This window comes from Podarcis liolepis, assembly GCF_965112155.1.
Source record: "Podarcis liolepis genome assembly, chromosome: 14".
Classification (NCBI taxonomy): domain Eukaryota; kingdom Metazoa; phylum Chordata; class Lepidosauria; order Squamata; family Lacertidae; genus Podarcis; species Podarcis liolepis.
In genome coordinates, this window is record NC_139569.1 from 20,316,740 (window position 1) to 20,339,217 (window position 22,478).

Here is a 22,478-nt window from a genome sequence, read left to right on the forward strand (position 1 = left end):
CTAGCGAAGGTACTGGGGATGCTTGACGTACAGGTACTGATTGTATGTCGGGTCTATGCCGCTCAGGGGAATATGAGGACTCCAGTTCCGGCATTGATGGATTGGATGGTAAGGAATTGTTTTGATGGAAAGGACTCTGAGTTACACTCTTCGGCGGGGGACTCTTGGGGGGCGAGTCAAAATTTATCAAGAGTTGGGATGAGAGGCCAACTTGTGAGGCAGAACCTGGGTCTGCCAAGCGTCGGTGGGATTTGCCCACAAGTGGGGGAGGCATGGGTTTAGGAGCTGGGCTGAGGTATGGAAGACTTCCTACTTCCTTAAAACACGACTCCGAAAAGCTGGCAAGGTTATCCTGAGAAGTGGGCAGGACTTTTCCGTTCTTCTGGACATGTATGAGCTGATGATTAAGTACTTCTAGTCTATCAATTATTTCTTGCTGTTCCCTCGGTGGAAGGTCGCCAAAGGTGGCTAAAAGTTCTCTTTCCTCCGGTGGGGTCAGAGAATTACTTGCGCCAGTGGGTTCCTTTGGAGCTCGTGGGGACGTGGGGTAAGTCCAGTTTTGGTACGGATGGATATCCTCCGAAAAAGGAGGCTCAATGTCCCGAGGTGCTCCCGACCTCTCCGACAGGGTCCGCTCCGTGTCGTTACCGGCAAGTAGAAGGGGATGGATCATGCTATCCATAAAAACTCTTGTTGGGATGATATCATACCTAGCCAAGAGTGATTTCTGCCTGATGATAGCTGAAGGGATCCTTGGAGAGTAAAACGCAAGCATCACTTTCTGTTGTCTGAGTTGCTGGTTCAAAGGTAATACTGCAATGAGATCACATTGTGTGATTTCTATGTTTAGGAGATTGCTTAGATGCTTTTTGACCCCATCCAGAGTGAGCCACCTTGCTGACCCTGCCCCGATGTTTAGGCAGATTTTCTTAGGTTGCAAAGACAATGCTTGTTTCAGTGCAGGATTTGGTTTATATTTAGGGATCACACTTCCTTTTTTGGTTGAGGGTAAGGCTCTCTGGCACTTCATTTCCCCCATAACTACAGTTGGTTTAGACTTTGACCAGAGGTTATCAATTTTCTGTTCAAGGTTACATAGCTGGGAGGATAGCACATCAATCTTCTTGAATATGCAGTTAAGGGTTCTGACCACAAGGTGGAGATGTTCATGGTGTTCTTGTCTTGCGCAGTCCTCGGCTCCGGCGTCCTGCACCACCCCCAGTGGGACACTCCCTCTTCCTCCGAGCTTGCCGTCCACAGTTTTAATCTGGGGTAAAAGTAATTCCTCTGGTGTTGACGTTGTTTCTGGTGACATTAGAGGGTGAAAGCGGTTCTGAGTTTTCACCCTGTAGCAGTGATCAGTGGGGACATTCCATTTGCCAGACACAGGGGGTTCGGTTTTAGATTGTTTGGCTCTTGGGGAGGGCAAAGCCTCGTCACAGTCCCTTAGGCGTTTGCCTTGGCCCATCGTTGCGAGTCTTTTAAAATAGCAGTGCTTAAAAGGTAATAAAAGGTAATAAAAGGTAGTAAAAATAGAAATACAAGCTGATGTGAGCTGGCGGAAAACCAGTGAGTCGAAGGCTGCCGGAGGATACAGTTATCTGCTCGTTAAATATGATTTACGATGCAGACTTTACAGATTATCAGCAATTTGAACTCCTGGCATGGGCTCCAACACCCTGGTGCAGTCTTCAGCAAGAACTTGAAAGGCTGAGAGCCGCAACACCGATTTTAGGGAGGATTCGAAATGAGCACCGGCAGATGTGTCTTACCTCGTCGCCATTTCTACAGCCGCATCCCAGATCAATCCAAAGCAATCCTCCTTCGTCAAACTTAATTAAAATCTGGCATCACACCAGTGGAGAGTCCAGCAATTACTTGTCTGGCAAAATGCAAAACTTAAGTAAATAGCTTACTCCAGTGGTTGTAAAATCCAAATCGGGAGAAGGGGTCGGAGAGAACTGGAAGGAGGAACCTTACACGGCGGCCATCTTGGGAGCTGACACCCTTTTTGAAGATGGGGACAACATTAAATGGCTTTGACTGACTTGTATAGATTGTTTATTTTGCTGTGGATTGACTACTTGGGATCAGAAGTCAGGGCACTGACTTGACAATGAGCTCAGCAAAATTAATAAAAAACTGCACTGTGTTTGGTGTGAGATTTGTTCCTGTAATTCTGAAAGCCATTCCCTCCCCCCCACTCCATTTCTATTTTCACACAGAATGCCCATAAGCTTTTGAGCACATCTAGCACATTACCGGAGGAGAAGAGGTAAGAATGGCGTGTGGGAATTGTTCTTCCTCAGTTGCTTGTGTCAGGTGCCTTTGAATTGTGAGCATGCCTCCTGTTTGCCTGGATGGAGGGGTAGGGATGTTTGTGCATGCATAAAAACCTCTGGCTTTGGTGTGACTGGGATGTAGCTGACTGTACAAAGCTAAGAATCACATTCATTGATCTGGCCACTTTTTTTGCTTCTTGCCCTGCCCACCACCGACATGTGTCCACCCCACGATGTTGCGCAAGAGGGCATGCAGCCCTTGGACTGCAAAAGGCCCTCCCACTCCCCTTAGTGTGGTGGCCTGCTTAAGGCAACCTAGTGAGTTTGTGGCTCAGATGAGAGTGAAACCAGGTCAGGGTGGTGGGGGCACTTCCCTTGCTTGTTTAGCATGTCCATCTTAAAGAAAAAAGGGAAACAATATCTTTTTTTCTCTCTTGTAAGAGCTGACAGTCAAGCAGATGAGGATAAAACAGGAAGAACAACAGAAGCTCCTCTTCCACCTCCAGATCTTGCAGGCTTGTTGATAGCAGAGGCAAAAGAACTCTTGGAGCCCATCTCATCATCTAATGCCACAAAGGAAGGTGAGTTCCTTGCAGCTTGGAGCTGGTTTATCTCATTGATGAAGAATTGGTACTGACTGCCAACATGCTGCTGGCACTGGTGGCCCATTGGAACTGGTACTGCAGAAGCTAAGAGCCAATGGCATGTGCAGCCGACTAACTCCAGGTTGCTCCACATCCTCCTCGGTCCTGAGTTCTACAAGACACCAGCCTATAAACCGGTAGTAAGTGAGAATGGGGGTAGGTGAGGGTTGGCTGAGGGCAATTGGAGGCTGGTGGAGTAGTGTCATCTTAGCCCTGATGGACCAGTCTCCATTGGCTACTGGGTCAAATTTAAGGTGTTCCTGCCTGTTCTCTGAGATATTCCAGAGTAGCGTTGCAAACTGTCCCATATAACATCAATTTGGCAGGTGCAATGAAAGCAGCCCTGTTATTGTGGAATTTGGTGGCTTTGTACATTAAGCAGGTGTCCTCTGGGTTTGGGTTCAGGCACTAGCTTAAAGCATTTTTATTTACACAAACGTAGCCTGCCATGTGACCCAGTTTTCGGTTCTGTCAATCTTTTACTTTTTATGTTTTTAACCTTTGATTTTATGAACCCTGCTTTGGTTAGATCATTTCTTTGATATGGTGGCATAGAAATTTATGTATAAATTTAGAAGTCTCTCCCTAGAGCAGGGGTGGGGAATCCCAGGCATGGGTGTCAAATATGACTCTCTGAGCCTCTCTCTATGGCCCTCAGAACTGCTTCCTACGCCCAATGTTTTTGCGTGGCTGGTGCTGTGTTCCTTGAACTCTGATCATGCCTCCTGCTTCTCTGGATGGAGAACAGAGAAACTAGTCTACTCTAAAAGGGTAAAATTTACATTTGCTGCTCCACTCACTTTTGCCTCTGGCCCCACCCAGCACTGGCATATGTCACCCCACCAGAAACTTTTCCAGAAGGGAATGTGGCCCATGGACTGAAAAAGGTTGCCCATACAAACCCAAGAGGGGAAGCAGCTGAGATGCTTGATGCATGGGCAGCCCATGTAATAGACATGGGGCTGTTAAACATGAGACACAAATCTCTATAGACAATTTTGCACAGGGGTCTTTTCCAAGATCACTTCCAGGCAACTTGTTTATTAACCATTCATCATAATTATTTTTTGAGGAGGGAGGTTTCAATGACATCACCTGTTTATTGAACATTCATTCTTAATTGTTTGGGGGGAGGTTATATGATGTTGCCTCCACCAATTGTTATCTCACACTTTTCTAATGCATTTCCCATACCTTATGAATAAGGGGTGGGGGGGATTTGGAGGGAAGGAAGAGGGTTTGTTGTAAAAGAGTGCCAAACCAATTTGAATTGCACAACTTGAATTTGCTAGTATGCGATTGAATCGCCCACTGGAAACTAGTAACAGTCTGGAAGCATCCCAAGATTAAGTTGTAGCTGATTAAGACCAGAAGATCCCTCCCAGCCTTTAATCAAGGGTGCCCTGTCCAAGGTGCTGAAGCTATACTCATAGCCGCTGAAAGCCCTGCCCTTTCACCAGTTGCTGCATACATCTTTTGAAGTGGTTCTACATACCTAGGACTTGAAAGCTGCTTTAGAGAAAAAGAAGGAACACCCCAAACCAAGTTGTACAAAACTTCACAGCACATTCTATGCCCTGTTCTACAAAAGACGAATCATACAAATTGACTCAATTTGTAGGCAATGCACTCAAAAGTCCACTTTTAGAAAACTTAGTTACATCACTGGGGTTCATGTATTTGGGGTGAGTTGAGATTTAATTGATAAGCCAATGAATTTGAGGGCTTAATGCTGTTCTGAAAGTATTCAGCTTCCTACTCAAAAGTCAGCCTCCCTTTGAACCCTCTTTGTGGAAGTTCCTTCCCTGTAATGCAGTTCAATGCCACTTGGGGGAGTGTTTGTGTATGAACACTGAAGTCACACTGGAATATGTGTTTGCACGGTTCTTTCCTTCAGTTAAAATCCTCCCACTCAGCTGACGCAGGATAAGAAAGTAGCTGCTCCGTTGCTCCATGTGTATACACACACACACACACACACACACACACACACACACACACACACACGAAGCCTGCATCTCAGATGTATGAGTGTTGATGGCTTTGGCTAGTGGTGCAGCAAAGGTACTCTACACATGCTCAGGGGCATCCATTCTTTGTTGCCACACATATTCCAGGAGTCAGCTCAGGTACTGAGCCCTAGTTCTACCTAAGGTTTGAAAATAGGTGGTTACAGAACAATACTCACACCCCTGCTTCATGGAGATGAACAAAACAATACAATGGGACATATATTCCCAGCTTTGACACCCTGGTGGAGCTTGAGAATGGGCTTAGAGCCAAGTGGGAGAGTGGGCTAGTAGGTTGGTAAGAGAGTGGGGTTGAGTTCTTCTGAGGCTTAGATTAAAATCTGAGCAGGAGAAGAACTTTGGGGGTGTGGCTATGTGTGCACCATGTTGCTGGTCACCTGACTAGATCCTAATTTATGATGTTCAGCTGTTGATTTAAGAACTGATAACATTTAATACCACATTAGACCTGTTGTATATTGATGTGACAGTGCTTTCTGAACTTTTACTCTTTCACTTCGGTTGACAGCTTTTCTGTATGACTGGGATGACTGTACAGCTGGTGACAGCACCCCTGACTACAAAGAGTGAGTATCTTGGCACCTTTTCTTCAACAGGAAGCTTGTGAGCCATCTCTGGTTTATGCAGCTTCTTCAAATCACCTATCAGAGTCTCTGCCTCTCTTATTCTCCTGCCTCTCCAAAGCATATGTATCTGTTGCATGAATGGTGTCATAAAGAAATGTAGCAGCCAGAACTGGCTTCTGAAATTTCACCATTTTAAATCCTGTGCTTGCATAGTCTAGTTATGGAAATGAAGAAGAAATACTACCATTTGCACTGGACCATCTGTGTATATGGAGTTTTACAGCATAATACTTACAAGTGTTGCTGTTCATTTATAACTGTTTTCTGCTGTTGAAGGTCTGCTGTTTAGCTGGATTTGTTGATGGTCTTTGTAATTGTATTATTGAAATGTGTTCTTTTTGGTTTCTATGCTATGCCTTCAGCTTAGTGGCTCCTTTGTAGTGAGTAACTAATGTCCAAATAAAATAAATAAATAAATACATTTGGTAATGGTGAGAGGGCAGAAAGGGAAGAGAGGCAAAGGTAACATGAAGTACATGTGAGCTTAATGCAGTTACATATATTTAGATTATTGCCAATGGAAATGAAGACCAGGGATTAGGTAATGGCATAACAAACCTGAGATTTCAAAGCACCAGGTAATGATCCTACAACCAATGGTGCTACATGGCAAGATTTTAGGCAGATGATGGGGGTCCCACTCAGCAGAATGACCAGAGAGGCTCCCAAATGCAACAATGCCAGCTCACCACATTTTGAAGTAAGTATTGCTACCAAGAGACAACATAGCAATCTGCCTTGTGCTGAGACAAAACATTGGTCCATCTATCTCAGTTACCCCTATTCTTACTGGCAGCAGCTCTCTAGGGTTTCAGATAGGAATCTGTCCCAGCCCTTTCTGCCAGAGATTGAACCCAGGACCTTCCACATGCAAAGCAGGTGCTCTATCGCCCAGCTAAACACCATCCTCTAATCTTAGTTCTAAGATGAAAGTCTGTTTCCCCATCCTGTACCCCCTGCTTGTTATCTGAATTATTAAAGGCTCTTCAAAAATGTGGTTGAAAATGCATCCAGTTTATTAAAGATCAAACTCTTTAATCCTCTTCTTCTCATATCCGGATGATCTGCCAGACCACCCACAGCTTCCTAAAACAGCACACCCATGTCATTTGTTCTGTCCCCTGAGACTTAGATCAGCTGCTTGCAGTTTGGACCTCTGAGGTGTTTGTTGAACAAAAATTTGGTGTGTGGGTGTGTGTCACAGACTATTAGAAATTGTGCACACTTCCAGATCCAAGTCTGGGGTGGGGGCTTGGCCAAATGCCCTATGCAGACCCTCCTATTCTTCCCAGGCCCCACTGACATACCTGCCCAGAGGGCAGAGGGACAGACAAGTGGAAGATACTGCTCCATCTTCCCTCACGCTTGCCACTGCTTGCTCTTTTGCAGATGGGAGGCGAATAGGCAGTGTCAGCAAGGAGGAGGGCTATGAACATAGGGAGTTGCCTCCCACTAGGTCAGATGGTCAGGGCCAATAATGCTTCTAAAGTTCAGTTGGTGGAAGCCACAGGAGAGGAGAGTGCTCTTGTATTTGGGTCCTGCTTGAGGTTGCCAGGGATTGAACCTGGAATCTTCTGTATGCAAAGCAGGTGATCTACCACCCTTTCCCATAATAATAGTAGCCCTTTCCAATAATAATAATAATAATAATAATAATAATAATAATAATAATAATAATAATAATAATAATTTATTATTTATACCCCGCCCATCTGGCTGAGTTTCCCCAGCCACTCTGGGCGGCTTCCAATCAAGTGTTAAAAACAATACAGCATTAAATATTAAAAACTTCCCTAAACAGGGCTGCCTTCAGATGTCTCTTAAAGATAAAATAGCTGCTTATTTCCTTCACATCTGAAGGGAGGGCGTTCCACAGGGCGGGCGCTGCTACTGAGAAGGCCCTCTGTCAGGTTCCCTGTAACCTCACTTCTCGCAATGAGGGAACCGCCAGAAGGCCCTCGGAGCTGGATCTCAGTGTCCTGGCTGAACAATGGGGGTGGACATGCTCCTTCAGGTATACAGGACCAAGGCCGTTTAGGGCTTTAAAGGTCAACACCAACACTTTGAATTGTGCTCTGATACATTGGATGGGGACTGGAAAGCTGTGGGCCTTGGCAGGTGCCTGTCCTAGTATGATCTGATTTCAGGATGCAAGGCAGGAGTTGCCGCACCATAGATAGTTGCAAGTAAGCAACTTCCTCCAACAAAGGTTGAGAGGAGAAAAACCTCTCGCTACCTGGTTTCTTCCCTGAGTGACTGGATGTGCCCAGGTCACCTTTTCTTGCTGGGTTCCTACATGAGGTTCAGTGCACTGGGAAATCCTCCTGCCCCAAAATCCCGTGTTAATTAGTTGGTGAAGCTGACATAAACTGTTCCTAGATCACTTGTGGTATGATTTGGTGTGCATGCTTTAAGATCTAATGTTCTCAATCGGTTTTACACTGTTTTGAATTCTTTTAAATAATTTTTATTGACTTGATTAATATTATAGTGCTTTTAATTATGTCATTGCCTTTGAGACTATAAAGTGGGGTGTGAAATCCCCATAACTAAATAAATGAAACAAATAGTGCATCTGTAGAATCAGCAAAGATGCACGGAGGGTAAACATCTCTACATCTCTTCCCATGAGGCCCATTCTCACATCAGGACTTCCTGGCTGTAAACCTAGGAGCTGAGCCAGGATCCCTTCCTGCTTCCTTTGTTCTTCCCTTGTGTTCTTTCCACTTCCATCTCCTGCCCCCAAACCCCGCCCCGGAGTGACGCCTGTTTTACTTTTCCAGCCATCTCCACCAGAAGACAACGTGGCCTCCTCCTCCTCCGAGTGAAAGCACCAATGGCGATCCGCAGCCTCCAAGCACCTCCAAGGGTCCCTCTGAGAAGCCTGCATAAGTCTCCAGCCTCGATCCGCTCCTTCTATTCCTCATTTTGTATATTCTTTGCCTGGACACTCTGCTTGGGAGGCAGAAAAGGAGCAGTCTGCAGCTGATGAGAAGAACCCCATGAATGTTTCTCTTCTTAAGACGACTGACTCTCCTAACCCAAACGTCCAAGGCTTTAAGTAACAAGTCAGTCCTCTTGGTGGCTACCTCTGGATTGTTGCACATGAGGCTATTCCCCCTGGATTTGAAGCTTCAGAACAAGAAAGAATACCTGGGGGAAAGTGTTGCCATAGGATGTCTGAATTTCCCAGGCAGAGGGCTGAAGAACCAGTAGCCTATAGCAACAAGAGCAGCAGCCTGCTGCTGAGGGGCTACCCAGAGGCCGTTTGCATTTCTTATGAAAAACTAAAGTACATTTTTTCAGGCTATAGGGTGTTGTAGTCATTTGTATTAGGTCTGCATAGCTGTCTTTGGATGAATCTCTTGTCGATTGTAAAGACGTATCTGAACTGTGTCCCTTGATTAAGGAGAAGACAACCAGATGGTTGTATGGTAGATGTCCCTGAAAGAAGATGTACAAAATACTGAAAGCAACACGGAGCATCAGATACTGTATTAAGACCGAGGAAGACTTCCCAGCTGGCCCATCTCAACGGCAATTCATTGTAAAAAGAATAAAAATTGCAGGGGCAGGCTTGGGAGAGGTGGGGAGAGAATAAAAATTAGGCAGTGGTTTTTATGTGATTAGCAAATAATATGGTAGAGCTATAATGTGAGAACACAGTTTTGGCAAATAAAATGACGATACAGCTTTTGAGATTGCTGAATTTGCAAATGGGTGTGCTGTTAGTTGGCTGAGAGTCTCAAGAAAAACGCAAGAAAGCCTGGGGCAGGAGTTTCAAATGGCCCAGTTTGTAAGACCTTGATATTATATTTGTATTTTAATAGCTTATTTGTAAGATTCCTTCCCAACCCTTCACCACACAATCCCTGAGCAGCTTACAACATTACAGTATATAGTTAGAGAAACAGATAAACTCATTGCACTTTTTAAAAAATGTGTGAAAAAATCAAAATGAAACAGAATAGGATGAATTTAACAAAAGATGTGGGTCCCGTTTCTTAAATATAAGTGGTTGTGAATATTCAAAATTGCAGACTTCAAACTCTGGTGGTTTCTGCATTTGAATATATCAAATCTTTTCTGGTGTACCTTTGCCACTAAAACATATGCCAACAGTTTGCGGCTCAATCAATGGGGGTGCAATGTTGTTTCATGTGTCCCTAGGTCACACAGCCTCTTGAGCCACACTTCCCATCAGCCCTGCTTCATATCCTCCTCCCCTTGGGTGCTATTTCTCTTTCATGAGGGAGGAGCATTCACTGATCTAAGCCCCCATATCACATCTGCATCACTAGCCTGTTGAGTCAGGTCAATGACTCATCTAGACCAGCATCCTGTTATCACAGTGGCCAAGTAGACACCTGTGGGAAGCCTGCAAGCTTGACATATGTTCAAGGGCAATCTGCCCACCTGTGATTCCCAGTGACTGGTATTCATAGGCATGATTCCTCTCACAGTGGAGGTAGAACTAGACTGGGATTAAGGTTGTATATATAAAAGAGTCTCAATTACCTGTAGTGTTTACACACCAGCTTGTCCTTCTCCTTCCTAGGCTGGAGACAGTCAACAGTATTTAAGAAGGACAGAAGCATCATTTTCCATTGTGTACACACTCATTTCATTTGTTCCATTGTTGTTGCCCCTTGCAGAAGAAGTTCTGCAGGGTTTGTCTGTTTTTAACCGGGGTTTCAAAAACCTGCAACATTTATTTGCAGACAAACAATAATGAGACAAAAGAAATATAGTTGTATACAATGAGAAGCCATGCATTCAATTGAACTTCCTTCCCAGTACATAAAAACAAGTATTGTGGCACATGAATGGCCTGGTTCACACACAATGCCAAACCATGGTTTATTAAACTGTAGGTGAGTTCACGAGTCATCAACCTTTTTATTCGACCGTCAGTCAGAAAAAAGTACATTTGTCACACAGTTAAAAGCTCCAGGAAGATTTTAGAACTTAGCCAACACTAAAATGGGCTAAACAGATAGCTCCGTATCAATACAATCAATTAAAGTCTTGCTGGTCCCCTAGGAACATCCCTGGTTTTACCTGGGCTATGTCCTCTTGTCTGGCAATGTCACTCAGTCTCTGGGAGATCACAGCTCTAGCTTGATTGTACGTCATAGACTCAAAGTAAAGGTGAGACAATCCGCAGGATTGAACCTCGTTAGTGACCTCCCTTTCCCACGATGATTGGAAATCGTCCCTCAATATCAAGGGGGAAATACCCACTGGTTTAAAACAAAGCTTGAGCCATAGCCAGAGCTTCGTCTTCAAGGCCACATGCCGTATAGCTTGCCAGCCGACCTCTAATCTCATAACCACACCCGCTACCGAGGGGGGAATCCTAAGGATGGCTCTAAGGAATCGCGTTTGGATAGAATCCAATTTCAAAAAATCCCTACGGGAGCCTAAAAAGATGCCCACCAAAAGAAGGGGGAGGACTTTCATTTGAAAGAGTCTCAAAGCTATCTTCACTTATTGAGCCTGATTCTTAGCATATAGGGATCTAATCTGGATGGCTGCTTTAGATGCGTTAGTTGTTATATAGTCTCTATGGGCCAGAAAAGACCTATTTGACCGTATTACTTGTCCCAAATATTTAAAGCAGTTAACCTGCTCTAAGGGGATCCCGTTCATCGACCATCGATGGAGTCTCGGTCGGGCAGAGAAGACCATGATCTTGGTCTTAGCATAGTTGGGTTGGAGCTCATGCTGATCACAGTATTCATGTAGAGCTTGCAGCATTCTCCTCAGTCCAATAGGGGATCTGGCAAGGAGTGCGGCGTCATCCGCATACAGAAGAACATTCAGAGATCGGCCTGCTAATTTGGGGGGGGTGGAAAGCATCATTGGCCATGTGAGTCACCAGTGAGTTAATGTAAAAATTAAACAATGCTGGGGCCAATAGACAACCCTGTCTTACCCCTCTAGTGGTGGTAACAGGGTTGGAGACTAGGCCTTTATTGTCTAGCCTGATTCTCAGAAAGGAGTTTGTATGGAGGCTGATAATCAGATGAAGGAGACGACGATCGATCTTTGTAGCAGCCAGTTTTGTCCATAGCTGCTTTCTAGAGATTCGATCAAATGCCTGCTTAAGATCAATAAAAGCCACATGAAGAACCCTTGGGGCTTTGCCGGCATACTTTTCCGCCAGGTGGTTCAAGGTTAATATTTGGTCTGTGGTAGATCTTCCAGGGCGAAAACCCGCCTGTTCATCGGCAATGATATTGTCGTCCTCCATCCATTTCGATAGTTTGTTTAGCAGGTACCCCAAGTAAATCTTCCCAATGACATTTAGCAAGCTGATTGGCCTAAAGTTGCTCGGCTCTGTACGTGGGCCTTTCTTATGTATTAATACAATCAACGCAGAGCTCCAGCTTGAGGGAAATTTTGCTGTTTTGTTTATATACGTGTAAAGTGCTGCTAAAAGTGGGATCCACCAATCTTTATTTGCTTTGATGGCATCAATGGATATAAGGTCATCACCGGGGGCCTTGCCTGCTTTTAATCGATCTATGAGAGTTTCAACTTCAGGGCATGTAACTGGGTGTAGGTGAGTTATTTCGTCTTTGTTTTTGAAAGCCACCATCATTTGTTTCATCATCCAAACCTTGCCCCACAGGTGAATTGTGTTTTGTTTATAGCCAACAAACCACTATCTGAAATCATGGTTTGCTATTGGTTTACAAACCATAGCTTTTTTATTTATTTCTTGGCATTATGTGTGAACCCAACCCCCTAACCATGGTTCGTTTGGCCACCGTACCCCAGATGCTCACCAACTACAAAAGCATGAGTTAAGAACTGCTTGAAAGTAGAAGAAAAGCCATAGTTTGTCTGTGGGTCCACTTGAGGTTAGTGTTGCGGATGAACCAGGCCAAAGACTGACACATTTATTACAGCATAAGCTTTGGTGGAAATGGACTGTAGCCCATGAAAACCTATGTCATAATATACTTATTTTTAATGCGCCACAAGATATGCTGTTCTTAAGGAGTTGTCTTTGTTGCAACAAAGCTTTACATGGCTACCCCTCTGGAAATTCCTAAACAGTATGGTTCACATTTTCAGAAAGGACATCTTCCGAGAAGCAGGAATGCAGATGATTGTCCAGAAAACCACCATCCCACAACAACTGATAGCTTTTTCATAATTCAGCAAAGACATTTAAACACCAGCTCTAGGATTTCAGACAGGAAGTCTCTCTTAACCCTTACTGTAGATGTCTAGAACTGAACCCAGGGTCTTCAGCCTGGAAAAAGGAGTTGCTTTACTAGATAGCCAGCTGGGTGTGGTGGTTTGGGTGTCGGAGGAGGACCTAACAGACCTGGGTTCAAATCCCCTCTTGGCCATGAACCTCACTGGTTGATGTTGAGCCGGATCGCACTCTTTCAGACTCGCCTACCTCACAGTATTGTTATGGGGATTAAATGTGCATAGGAGCCTTTGGCCCCTCAATAAAATATTTGAGGGGGTCACCCCCCCCCCAAGTTCATAGACATTGCCATTCAAATGTTGTGCGTGTGCCGTTTCGTGTAATCGATTGTGTGGGGCATGACTCACCTGCCTCCCCGCCCCCACCTCCTTGAATATTTTATTCAAGTTGGCATATGAGCCATGTATGCCCACGTTGAGGTTCTTGGGAGAAAAATCTGGGTCACAAACGCAATAAAATAAATAAGTACATCCTACTACTGAGCTGTGCCCCTTCCCAAGCAAGCAAGCTCTGGATTGCGAACCTTCCGATCGTTATATTCATTGCTTATCACACGCAGCGCTACGTCTGCTCGATCTAATTCTAACCTACCACCTTCCCCTGGACAGAGAAGGGGCGGGCTTTCTCGGAAGATTGGCAGCCGGTGGGCGGAGTCCGTCAAGCCGCCTTCGCTGCTTGTTCTTCTCCTCTCGTAGGTGGGCGTGGCCCGGCCGCGCGCAGTGGGCGTGGCGCTTAGCCGCGGCGGCGAAGGGGAGTCAGTTGTTCAAGAAATCGCAGGGGCGCGGGAGCCCGCAGCGCGTGCGAGCTTGGCGGGCTCTTGATTGGCTGAGGCGCGCCGGCCGGCCTTTTCGCCGCCTTACCCCCTCCCTCCCCGATCCTCTCCCCTCTTTTCCTTCATTTGAGGGGAACCGTCGCGCTGAGGTAAACTGCATCTTCCCACCCTTCTGGTCAGGACCAGGAGGATGGCGGCGGCGCCGGCAGAAGCGCTGGGTCTGGGTCTGCTTGCGGGCTTTTCTTTCGGCTTCTCCTTGGTGTGAATGATGGTGAGTATCCTCTGAGAGGGGGGTGGGAACCGGGAGGCCGGGTATCTTTCCTTTTCCTCCCATGGCTCTGGTTGAGGGTGCTGCCGCCCCCCCCCTTTTTTAAAAAAACCCAAGCCTTGTGTGCTGCCGACCCCTCCCATTTTGACAGGCCTAGGGTGCTCCCCACCACCACCTTGACAAGCTGAGGGCGCTGCCCCCCCCCATTTTGACAGGGCTACCTCTCCCCCCCTAGCGACACCTCCTTCCCCCTCGCTTTTAGGGCGGAAGAGGGGGGTTTAAATAGTCGAAATATGCAAGAAATAATCCCGAATAGAAATACAATTCCAACTACAGAAGATGGGCATTTTCTCGTATCTCAACTCACCCCCCATTATCTTTTCACCCCAGGCACCAATGGGGCTCAATACATTTTGTCTGCATACAATGAGAGCACATTTAAAGGCCGTTTTTACACACACACACACACACACACACACACACACACACACAATGTGACAAGAACTGTAGTTTGCTGGGAATTGTAGCTCTAATGGGGTAAACTCCCCCCCCCCCCCAGGATTCCTTAGAAGCAGGGGTGTGTGTATGCAACCTCAGAAGGCTTCAGAAGGAAGAACCATTGGGAGCTTCACTCCACCTTAGCAGTTTCTAGGTTGTAAAACTGCAGGTTGCCCCTGTAGCGAATCTTCTATGAGGCTACTAATAAATGCAATAAATAATCTCCTCCCTTTCCCCATCACAGAAACATAGGAAAGTGCAGTGCTTTTTTTCTAAAAAAAAAAATGTTTAGGGGTAGTTCATTTTGACCCAAGAAAATCACCATTTTATAGTTCAAATTGGGAAAAATAAATACTGTACAGTAAATGGACAAAGGTTCACAAAATGTTTAGAGGTATGTGTACCCCTGCGTACTCCCAGAAAAAAGCACTGGGAAGGTGCCTTATACTCTGTTAGACCATTGGGCCAAGTAGCTCAAGTACTATCTACAGTGACTGGCAGCAGTTCTCTGGGGATTTCAGGCAGGGGACATTCCCAGCTCTACCTACAGATACTAGCTGTTGAACCAGGGGCTTTGTGCATGCAAAGCAATTGCTTTGCCGCTCAGCTATGGGTGCTCCTGATGAACACAGGAATCTGCCTGATACTGACTCAGACTCATTGGTCCATCTAGCTCTATATTGTCTACATGGACTGGCAGCAGCTCCCCAAGGTTTCAGGCAGGGCTTTCTTCCAGCCATTCCTGGAGATGTTGGGGATTGAACCCCAGGATCTTCTGCATGCAAAGAAGGTGTTCTGCCACTCAGCTGCAATAAGCCCTTCCCCATCTCCCTATGAAAAGAGGTTTTGTGTGTGTTTTGAGGCACCATTCAAAGCTGGCCACCTGTCAGATTCTTAGTGGAACAAGGAATTTGACAGTTGGCTGGCTTTGAATGATGCCTCTTGCACAAATACATGTGCTCTCACCCACCCACAAACCGTCACTCTTCTCTTTCTAACTTATCCTATGCGGTGGGTCTCAGTGGTAGTGCGCCTGCTTTGCCTGTAGAAGGTTCCAGGTTGAATCCCCAGCATCTCCAGTTAAATTGTTCAGTGGCAGTTTTGTGGTAATGTTATTAATATTATTAATAGTTAAAAGAATTTGACAGGTGGCCAGTTTTGAATGGTGTGTGTGTCTCTCTCTCTCTCTCACACACACACAGGCTCTTCTCAGGGCTAAAAATACTTGTCAATAGCTTGGTGCCCCTAACAATAGCAAATAATCAAGCCTCATCCTTGATGCTGCTCCTTGCAGTACGCACTAAATATATGTTATATAGGCAATTTCTGTTCAATCTCAGTTCTTTCTCGGGGGGGGGGGGAGGTATGCAGTGTATATTATTTTCTGCTTGGTAACTACTGAATTCCTTGAACTTTAGGAACATCAAATGGAGTTGGAAAGAGCGTCCAGACTTGATACTGTCAAGTTTGAACTCTTGCATCTCTTTTTATAGAAATTAAGCACTTAGCCCTTCTTCCTCTTAATACATGGTCTTCCCAAGCAACTTAACTTCACAGGGTTGCTAGAAAGATGAACTGAACATTTAATAAACACACTTTGAATCCCTAGGTTCCCTTCTCAGTCCCCCTAATTCTTAAACTGGTTGTCTCTTAGCGATGCAGAGTAAAACTATTCTAATAAATAAACATATCCCAAGATTCAGGTATAAAATTGGAAGTTGTTGATTAGAAAGAAACTTAAAACATTCTTGTTCTTTCTAGTATATATAGTATACTGGTTCAGGACAGTTAGTTTTGTTGATAGTGAAGCTTTCTGGATTTGATCAAAGGTCCATCTTGTCCTCCATTCTGTTTCCAACAGTGATCACTTGGAAAGTTCTAGAAAGCTTTCAGAGCACAATGGCGGTGGCAAAAATCTACACTGTTGGGAGCATGCACAACTGTTTCATGAAGCATGTCTAAGAGTCTAGTATGGTTGTGAAGTTTTGCTCAATAGTCAAATGCACACTTAGTCCTTATGCTATCTGTTTATTACATAATGAGGGCATGTATGGGATGTTGGGGAGGGGCAGCACCTCTGGTGGGGCACAAGTTGTGCTCCTACTGGAGTAGTTTGTCCACCTTTAAGCCCTACCCTGCAACAGCAGCCATATCTTGGGAATAGCTTCAACTGACCATCTATACCAGGTGAGGGTAGCTGATGGGTCTCAACCCCTTGGTGAGTTAGGGAGTTCTGCATGCGAAGACCGGCTCTGGCAGATTGAGCGGATGAGGCTAATTGTGGGTCCAACAATCAAGAAGACAGTTTCTGCACATGCTGTAGAGGGAAATGAGCAGATGGGGCTTGTCAACCTGGTTAGCCCATCTAGGAGAACCTGCACTGCCTTGTGGGATATCTTTGGGACAAGAAAAGGCAAAGGGGTAAACCATACACAAATCTGGGGTTGAGTCCCTAGGGTGGTTGGGTGATACCTTGTACATCTCCTTCTGGCAACTCCTGCAGCCAAGCTGGTGCCAAATGTGCTGCTCTATTTACATTTTGACCACATCATCAAGGCTGAGTGTGGGGTCCTATTGTTTGGGCAGCTCAAGACCTCCATACACACTGCCCAAGCTTGCACTCCAGGGAGGTCATTTCAATGCTGCTAACACAGCGATTTGACTCCTACCACCACCTGGAGGTGCACTCTATTGTCTCTCGAGACAGACGCCAACAACATAATAGGGACATACATTAATGAGCATTTTACTAGATACAGAAGAGATTCATCATTTTATACACAATGCTGTTGAGTTTACAGGTACTTAAGCCAAAGTAGTGCAACCTTTTGTTTGTATGATAGTTTGCTTTAACAGCTTTTTCCTGTTAATTGGCATAACATTTTTTAAGGTGCAGCAGCTTGCAGCTCCACCTCTAATCTTAGGTATACTTATAATAACTGTTTGAATAAAAACAATATGAAAGGCACTATTTTGAATACTAAAAATATATGTAAGCCTTGCTATGTATTTGAGTTAGCAAATAAAGTTTAAGCTTAATGAGCAAGTATTACATACGTATATATATCCATTTTCATTTCTTCCAGATCATATATATTTTTCTGTGTAACACAGAAAGCTCCAAAAAATAGTCATCTTTACCTATGGACTCACTTACTGTCCTCAGTTCTTTGAATTATAAATGTGCATATACATATGATGAATTCCTTTATGTACCACATCACTGTTGACTGTGCTTATTTAATCAGAATTGTTATCCCTCTGTGGTAGGCTGCTGATGCCTAACTGAAAAGCAGACTCAACACTCTCATTCACATGTACCTCTTCCATTGTTGTATGTGTTGTAGTGACAGTAATTTCTTAAAATCTGTGCCTTGTTCAAACACTGCTCCTCAAGTACAGCCTAAATCAGGGGTCAGCAGACTTTTTCAGCAGAGGGCTGGTCCACTGTCCCTCAGACCTTGTGGGGGACCGGACTATATTTTTTTAAATAAAAAATGAACGAATTCCTATACCCCACAAATAACCCAGAGATGCATTTTAAATAAAAGCACATATTCTTCTCATGTAAAAACACCAGGCAGGCCCCACAAATAACCCAGAGATGCATTTTAAATAAAATGACACATTCTACTCATGTAAAAACACGCTGATTCCAGGACCGTCCTCATGCCGAATTGAGAAGGCAATTGGGCTGGATCTGGTCCCTGGGCCTTAGTTTGCCTACCCATGGCCTAAATCAACATATGAAGCTGCTTTATACCAAGTCAGTCCATTGGTCCATCTAGCTTTATATTGCATTCAGTGTCTGCCAACAGCTTTCTAGAGTATCCAACAGAGGTTTGCCCCCACCATGTACTGCTGAGACTACAGAAGCTGCCATACAGCCATAGCCAGTTGTGTAATTTACTTCTTCTTCCTGAATCAGTAGGATATTTTACAGGATAAGTTAAGCCTGGAAAGTACATTGAGTTTGTTTTTGACATTATTGCTACGTACCAAGGGAAAAATTACTGTGCAGTTAAATGATGGGTCTGGCATATCAGGTTAAAGATACAGCTAATCCAGGTTAAGGATTCAGCTCTCAAACTTGCTTGCTTTAAATAGCTGCTGCTGCTGCTACAGAGTAAACATACACACTGAAGCAGTCTTCCCATCGAGAAGATTAACTCTTCTCTTTCAAGGAAGACAAACCTTTATACTGGAGTAGAAAACCATTTTTCTATTGGGGGAATATTGTTCCACAGAATGATGTCAACTGGGGACCCTATTGTCAGCTATTGGCTGTCCACCCATGTTTTCAAAGGCATTCCTCCTTGGGCAGGAGGCTGCCCAGTATTGGACAGCCTCCCGCCTTAGTAGAGCTTTGAAAGTGGATTGGGCTGGCTGGCAACAGTGTGACCTGGGTATCCAGTGAGCTAGATGAAATTAAGCAACTGGGTTGTAGGGTTTCCACCCCTGCATTATGCAGCATACAGAGAGATAATTTAGAATAGCTTTGCTGCTGCTGCTGCTGCTGCTGCTGCTGCTGATAACAGTAATACATTAATTTAGGGAGTTACCTGCTGCATTTGCCTTATGACTATCTATCTCCGCTTGCTGCTGTTGCAACTCACTTTCTGTCTTTAGGTTTCCAGGCTTGTCTCCTCAGGTCAGTAGGTAGAGAGAGAGTCTGCTTACTGGCCTGAGAGGAGAGGTAGTTGCTATAGCATTGCACCATGGGAGTGCAGTGAAGCAATAAGTTATCAATTCTTGTGGGTCCCTGCCTGCTGTCTTGGCTTGCCAAAAGGAGCTGTGATAGGCTGGATCACCCCTAGCCTGGGTGTGCTCTGTCTTTGCTATCTGGGAGAGGGGTAGACAGGAGATGAAGCATATTTCTGTGTCATTTTGGAAGTGGGGCTCTGGTTGGTATTCTGGATGTAATATATGTTTGCTTCAGACAGCACAGCTGGTACTCCAGATTAGTTGACCTATTTCTTCATGTCATACATTTGATTTTATTTCATCTAGCCTTTAAGGTATGTCTGAGGAACCTGGGACCTGGATGCCTCCCTGCCTGGCCCTTGGAACTTTGCCTAGACCAAGCCCCCTTTCTAGGCCACACCCCTTCTGCCCAGGACACAGCTCCCACTGACCCTGCTCAATGTCCTCTGACTGTGTTTCCCTGGCTCTAAAGTGCTCTGAAACTGTAATTATGTATTTTGCTTGGTTGGAATGGGGAACAAAAATATATATGTGTGTTGGAGTGTGCATAGAAAACCCAGAGTTTGTGGTGGTTGAAATATACCCTTTTGTACAAGGTTAGAGTCCCATCCATTGCTCTGCCCACTTTTGCTTCTGGTCCTGCCCACCACTGGCATGTGGCCTGGAAAGCTGCCCTTGAGAGAATACGACCCTCCATCTGAAAAAGGTACGCATGACTCTGCTGATGCTGTTTTCTAGTCATAGGAATTCAGAATTAATGAGAAAAAGTGATGATAAAACATAAACTTTTTTCAAACATAACAACTGGATTAGTTCAGAAGTGGATACATAGTTCTGCTTTCTTGGCTGCATTGATTAAGAACTCTTGCTGGGTAGGATCAGTGTCATTTGTGTTGAGTGGGCTTAACAACTTTCATGCTGATATAAATGCCAAGGCCTTGTTTCCATGTGAGCTCCCAGTGGTGAGGCCAAATGGATATATTCAGTAGTGGGATTTCCACTTGCTGCTGCCATGTAGGCAAGACTTCTCAAATAATAATAAAAAGCTTATATAACTATAGGGGCTAGGACTTGAAAAAAGGAGAGTGTGGGTGGGAAAGAATTGCTGTGCTTTTAGATGTGTAAAGTTGGGAGAAGACTTAGTCATGAGCCTTAGGGAAGCAGAACTGGAAGTAAAACTTTAAAGATGGTGACAAGTGACTGACAATCTTAAGTGACTTCTTGTCACAAAGTAAATGGCTCATGTGGCAATTACCTGTTCCTCCTTTTTAGTGTCCTTAGGTCACCAACCAATCTCTAGGTATTTTTAAAAGCAATCTTTAATGTTTCTGCCTTGTAGACTCAAAATCACAGGGTAACATAATGCCTCTTGTGTATTCAGACATAATTGGTAAGCACAGTCTCTTTTGAACAAGGCTCAATTAGGGAGTTACATACATTCTACTTTGAGGGAATACTTTCCGTATTGACTTATTTACTGAGGAATCTCTGCAGAGGATTCTGGGAGTTTGCTGTCAAGCCATGTGAATTATGTCACTTCAGAATCAAGTGGGGGCTCATAAGATTGAATGCTTCTTCAGGCAAAAAAATCCCCCCATTCTCTGCATATAGGAAGCTAGCATCTTAGGGAGAATGCTTGGTTAGAACCCTTCTCCCAGTCCCTACCACCTAGCTTTAGTGTGCAGGCATTTTTATGAGTAGGAGTACTCTGTAATGGTGAGCCTTCAATCTGCAATGTGGAATATATATCACAGCTGCAGCTATACTTTCTTATCTGCAGGTTCTGTGAACTGTAGTTTTCATAGCATGGCCTAGGCCCCAGAATCTACCTGCATATTGCATGGGAAGATAGGTAGTAAGCAGGGAAGTGCTTCTCAGTGACAAGCCCCTCCTAAGCTTACAGGGAACCCCATTATTTCTCAGAATACAGTACCAAAACAAATTCATTAAGGGTGGTTTAGGACTGGCAAAGGAAAATGGTCACTTTAAAGTCGAATGCAGCTGACTGAGAAGATGGCAGGCCAGCAGCTCCATGTCTACTTAAGGAAAAGGTGATGACATAGCTGCAAAGTTAGACTTAGGAAGGATGGGCATTTTTGTTCCTTGTTATTGTATTATTAGTTTTTCATTAAATTAATAAAAATATCTTCTCACACAGACTTCCACACATACAGTTGTTCAATGAATTGCTTTTCCAATACAGCCCTGTTAGCTAAGAGCTGCAAACTCAATTTGCTGTTTTAAGAAGCACATTAGAGAAACAAGACACAGATGGTGATGCAGAGTCTCTGGATTTTTGAATGGGTACTTAAACTTTTAGGGGTTTGGACACATGAAATATGCTTTTGTCTATGAAAGGTTCTTGCCTGTGGAAGGCTATTCCACAGAAATCAGTTTGAGGCCTAATCACCATCTGTGGTTAAGCCATTTATATGAAGTGTTTCTCTTCTTCTGTTGTGATTTGAACCAAACCATTGTAAAACTTCTTGCAACATATTGCAAGGGACTGTGAGATTCTGGGTAGGAAGCTGAAGGAACTTGGAGCACAGGTGGTCATTTTATCACTCCTTCCTATTGAAGGTCATGGCCCAGGAAAAGAAGAAGATACTAGAAGTGAACAACTGGCTGTGCAGATAATGTCATTAGAAAACAGAGGTTGGATGGCCATTTTACAAATTATTTAGTAGCAATTTTTGCATTGCAGGGGTTGTAAGTGAGTGCCCGGTGCTGCCCAGATTTTGTAGAAACCAGAAAAAATGTGATATTTAAATGGATAGTGTAGTTTGTGACTTTGAACCACTAACACCAAAAATCAGGTGATTCAAAATGGCATCTTGATTCAAAATGGCACCATGCATTCAAACCATGATGAAGAGTTCCACCATCAGCTCTGGGGCCCTCATGCTGCATTTGGCAACAATATCTTGAGCGACAGCTGAACCTAAGCCCAAAAAATGGGCAAAGTACCATATTTTTTGCTCTATAAGACTCATTTTTTCCCTCCTAAAAAGTAAGGGGAAATGTGTGTGTGTCTTATGGAGTGAATGCAGGCTGCGCAGCTATCCCAGAAGCCAGAACAGCAAGAGGGATTGCTGCTTTCACTGCGCAGCAATCCCTCTTGCTGTTCTGGCTTCTGGGATTCAGATTTTTTTTTTCTTGTTTTCCTCCTCCAAAAACTAGGTGCGTCTTGTGGTCTGGTGCATCTTATAGAGCGAAAAATATGATAATTTCAGTCATGTTTCGGTCTACCATATTGATGCCCAAAATGATGCCCAGCATCCAAACTTTGATGAAGACTGCTGCCCCCAGCTTGTGAACCCTTGTACTAAGTTGGGCAACAATATTTCATGAGGTGGCCAAATTTTTTTCAAACCATGGGCAAAGCCATGCCAAAGTCACCTTTTGGTCCACCAGCTTGATTGA

The 22,478-nt window shown here is 44.5% G+C and overlaps 2 protein-coding genes across 4 annotated transcripts in view; both read left to right on the forward strand.

The window, feature by feature from the left end:
- The window catches only part of LOC310692652 (syntaxin-binding protein 4-like), a 64,487-nt gene extending 55,239 nt beyond the window's left edge, over positions 1-9,248 (forward strand). For both annotated transcript variants that reach the window (XM_083473663.1, XM_083473664.1), the window contains exons 19-22: positions 2,226-2,275; positions 2,724-2,863; positions 5,465-5,522; positions 8,366-9,248. In XM_083473663.1, the coding sequence (XP_083329789.1) occupies positions 2,226-2,275; positions 2,724-2,863; positions 5,465-5,522; positions 8,366-8,474 (357 nt within the window). In that variant the 3' untranslated portion in view covers positions 8,475-9,248. The remainder of the gene's footprint in view (positions 1-2,225; positions 2,276-2,723; positions 2,864-5,464; positions 5,523-8,365) is intronic.
- Positions 9,249-13,567: 4,319 nt separating this feature from the next.
- Positions 13,568-22,478, forward strand: part of SEC14L5 (SEC14 like lipid binding 5) — a 46,124-nt gene continuing 37,213 nt past the window's right edge. Inside the window, exon 1 of one of the 2 annotated variants that reach the window (XM_083473666.1) lies at positions 13,568-13,856. The gene's annotated coding sequence lies outside the window, so the exon portion shown is untranslated. The remainder of the gene's footprint in view (positions 13,857-22,478) is intronic. The other variant, XM_083473665.1, reaches the window with a different exon arrangement.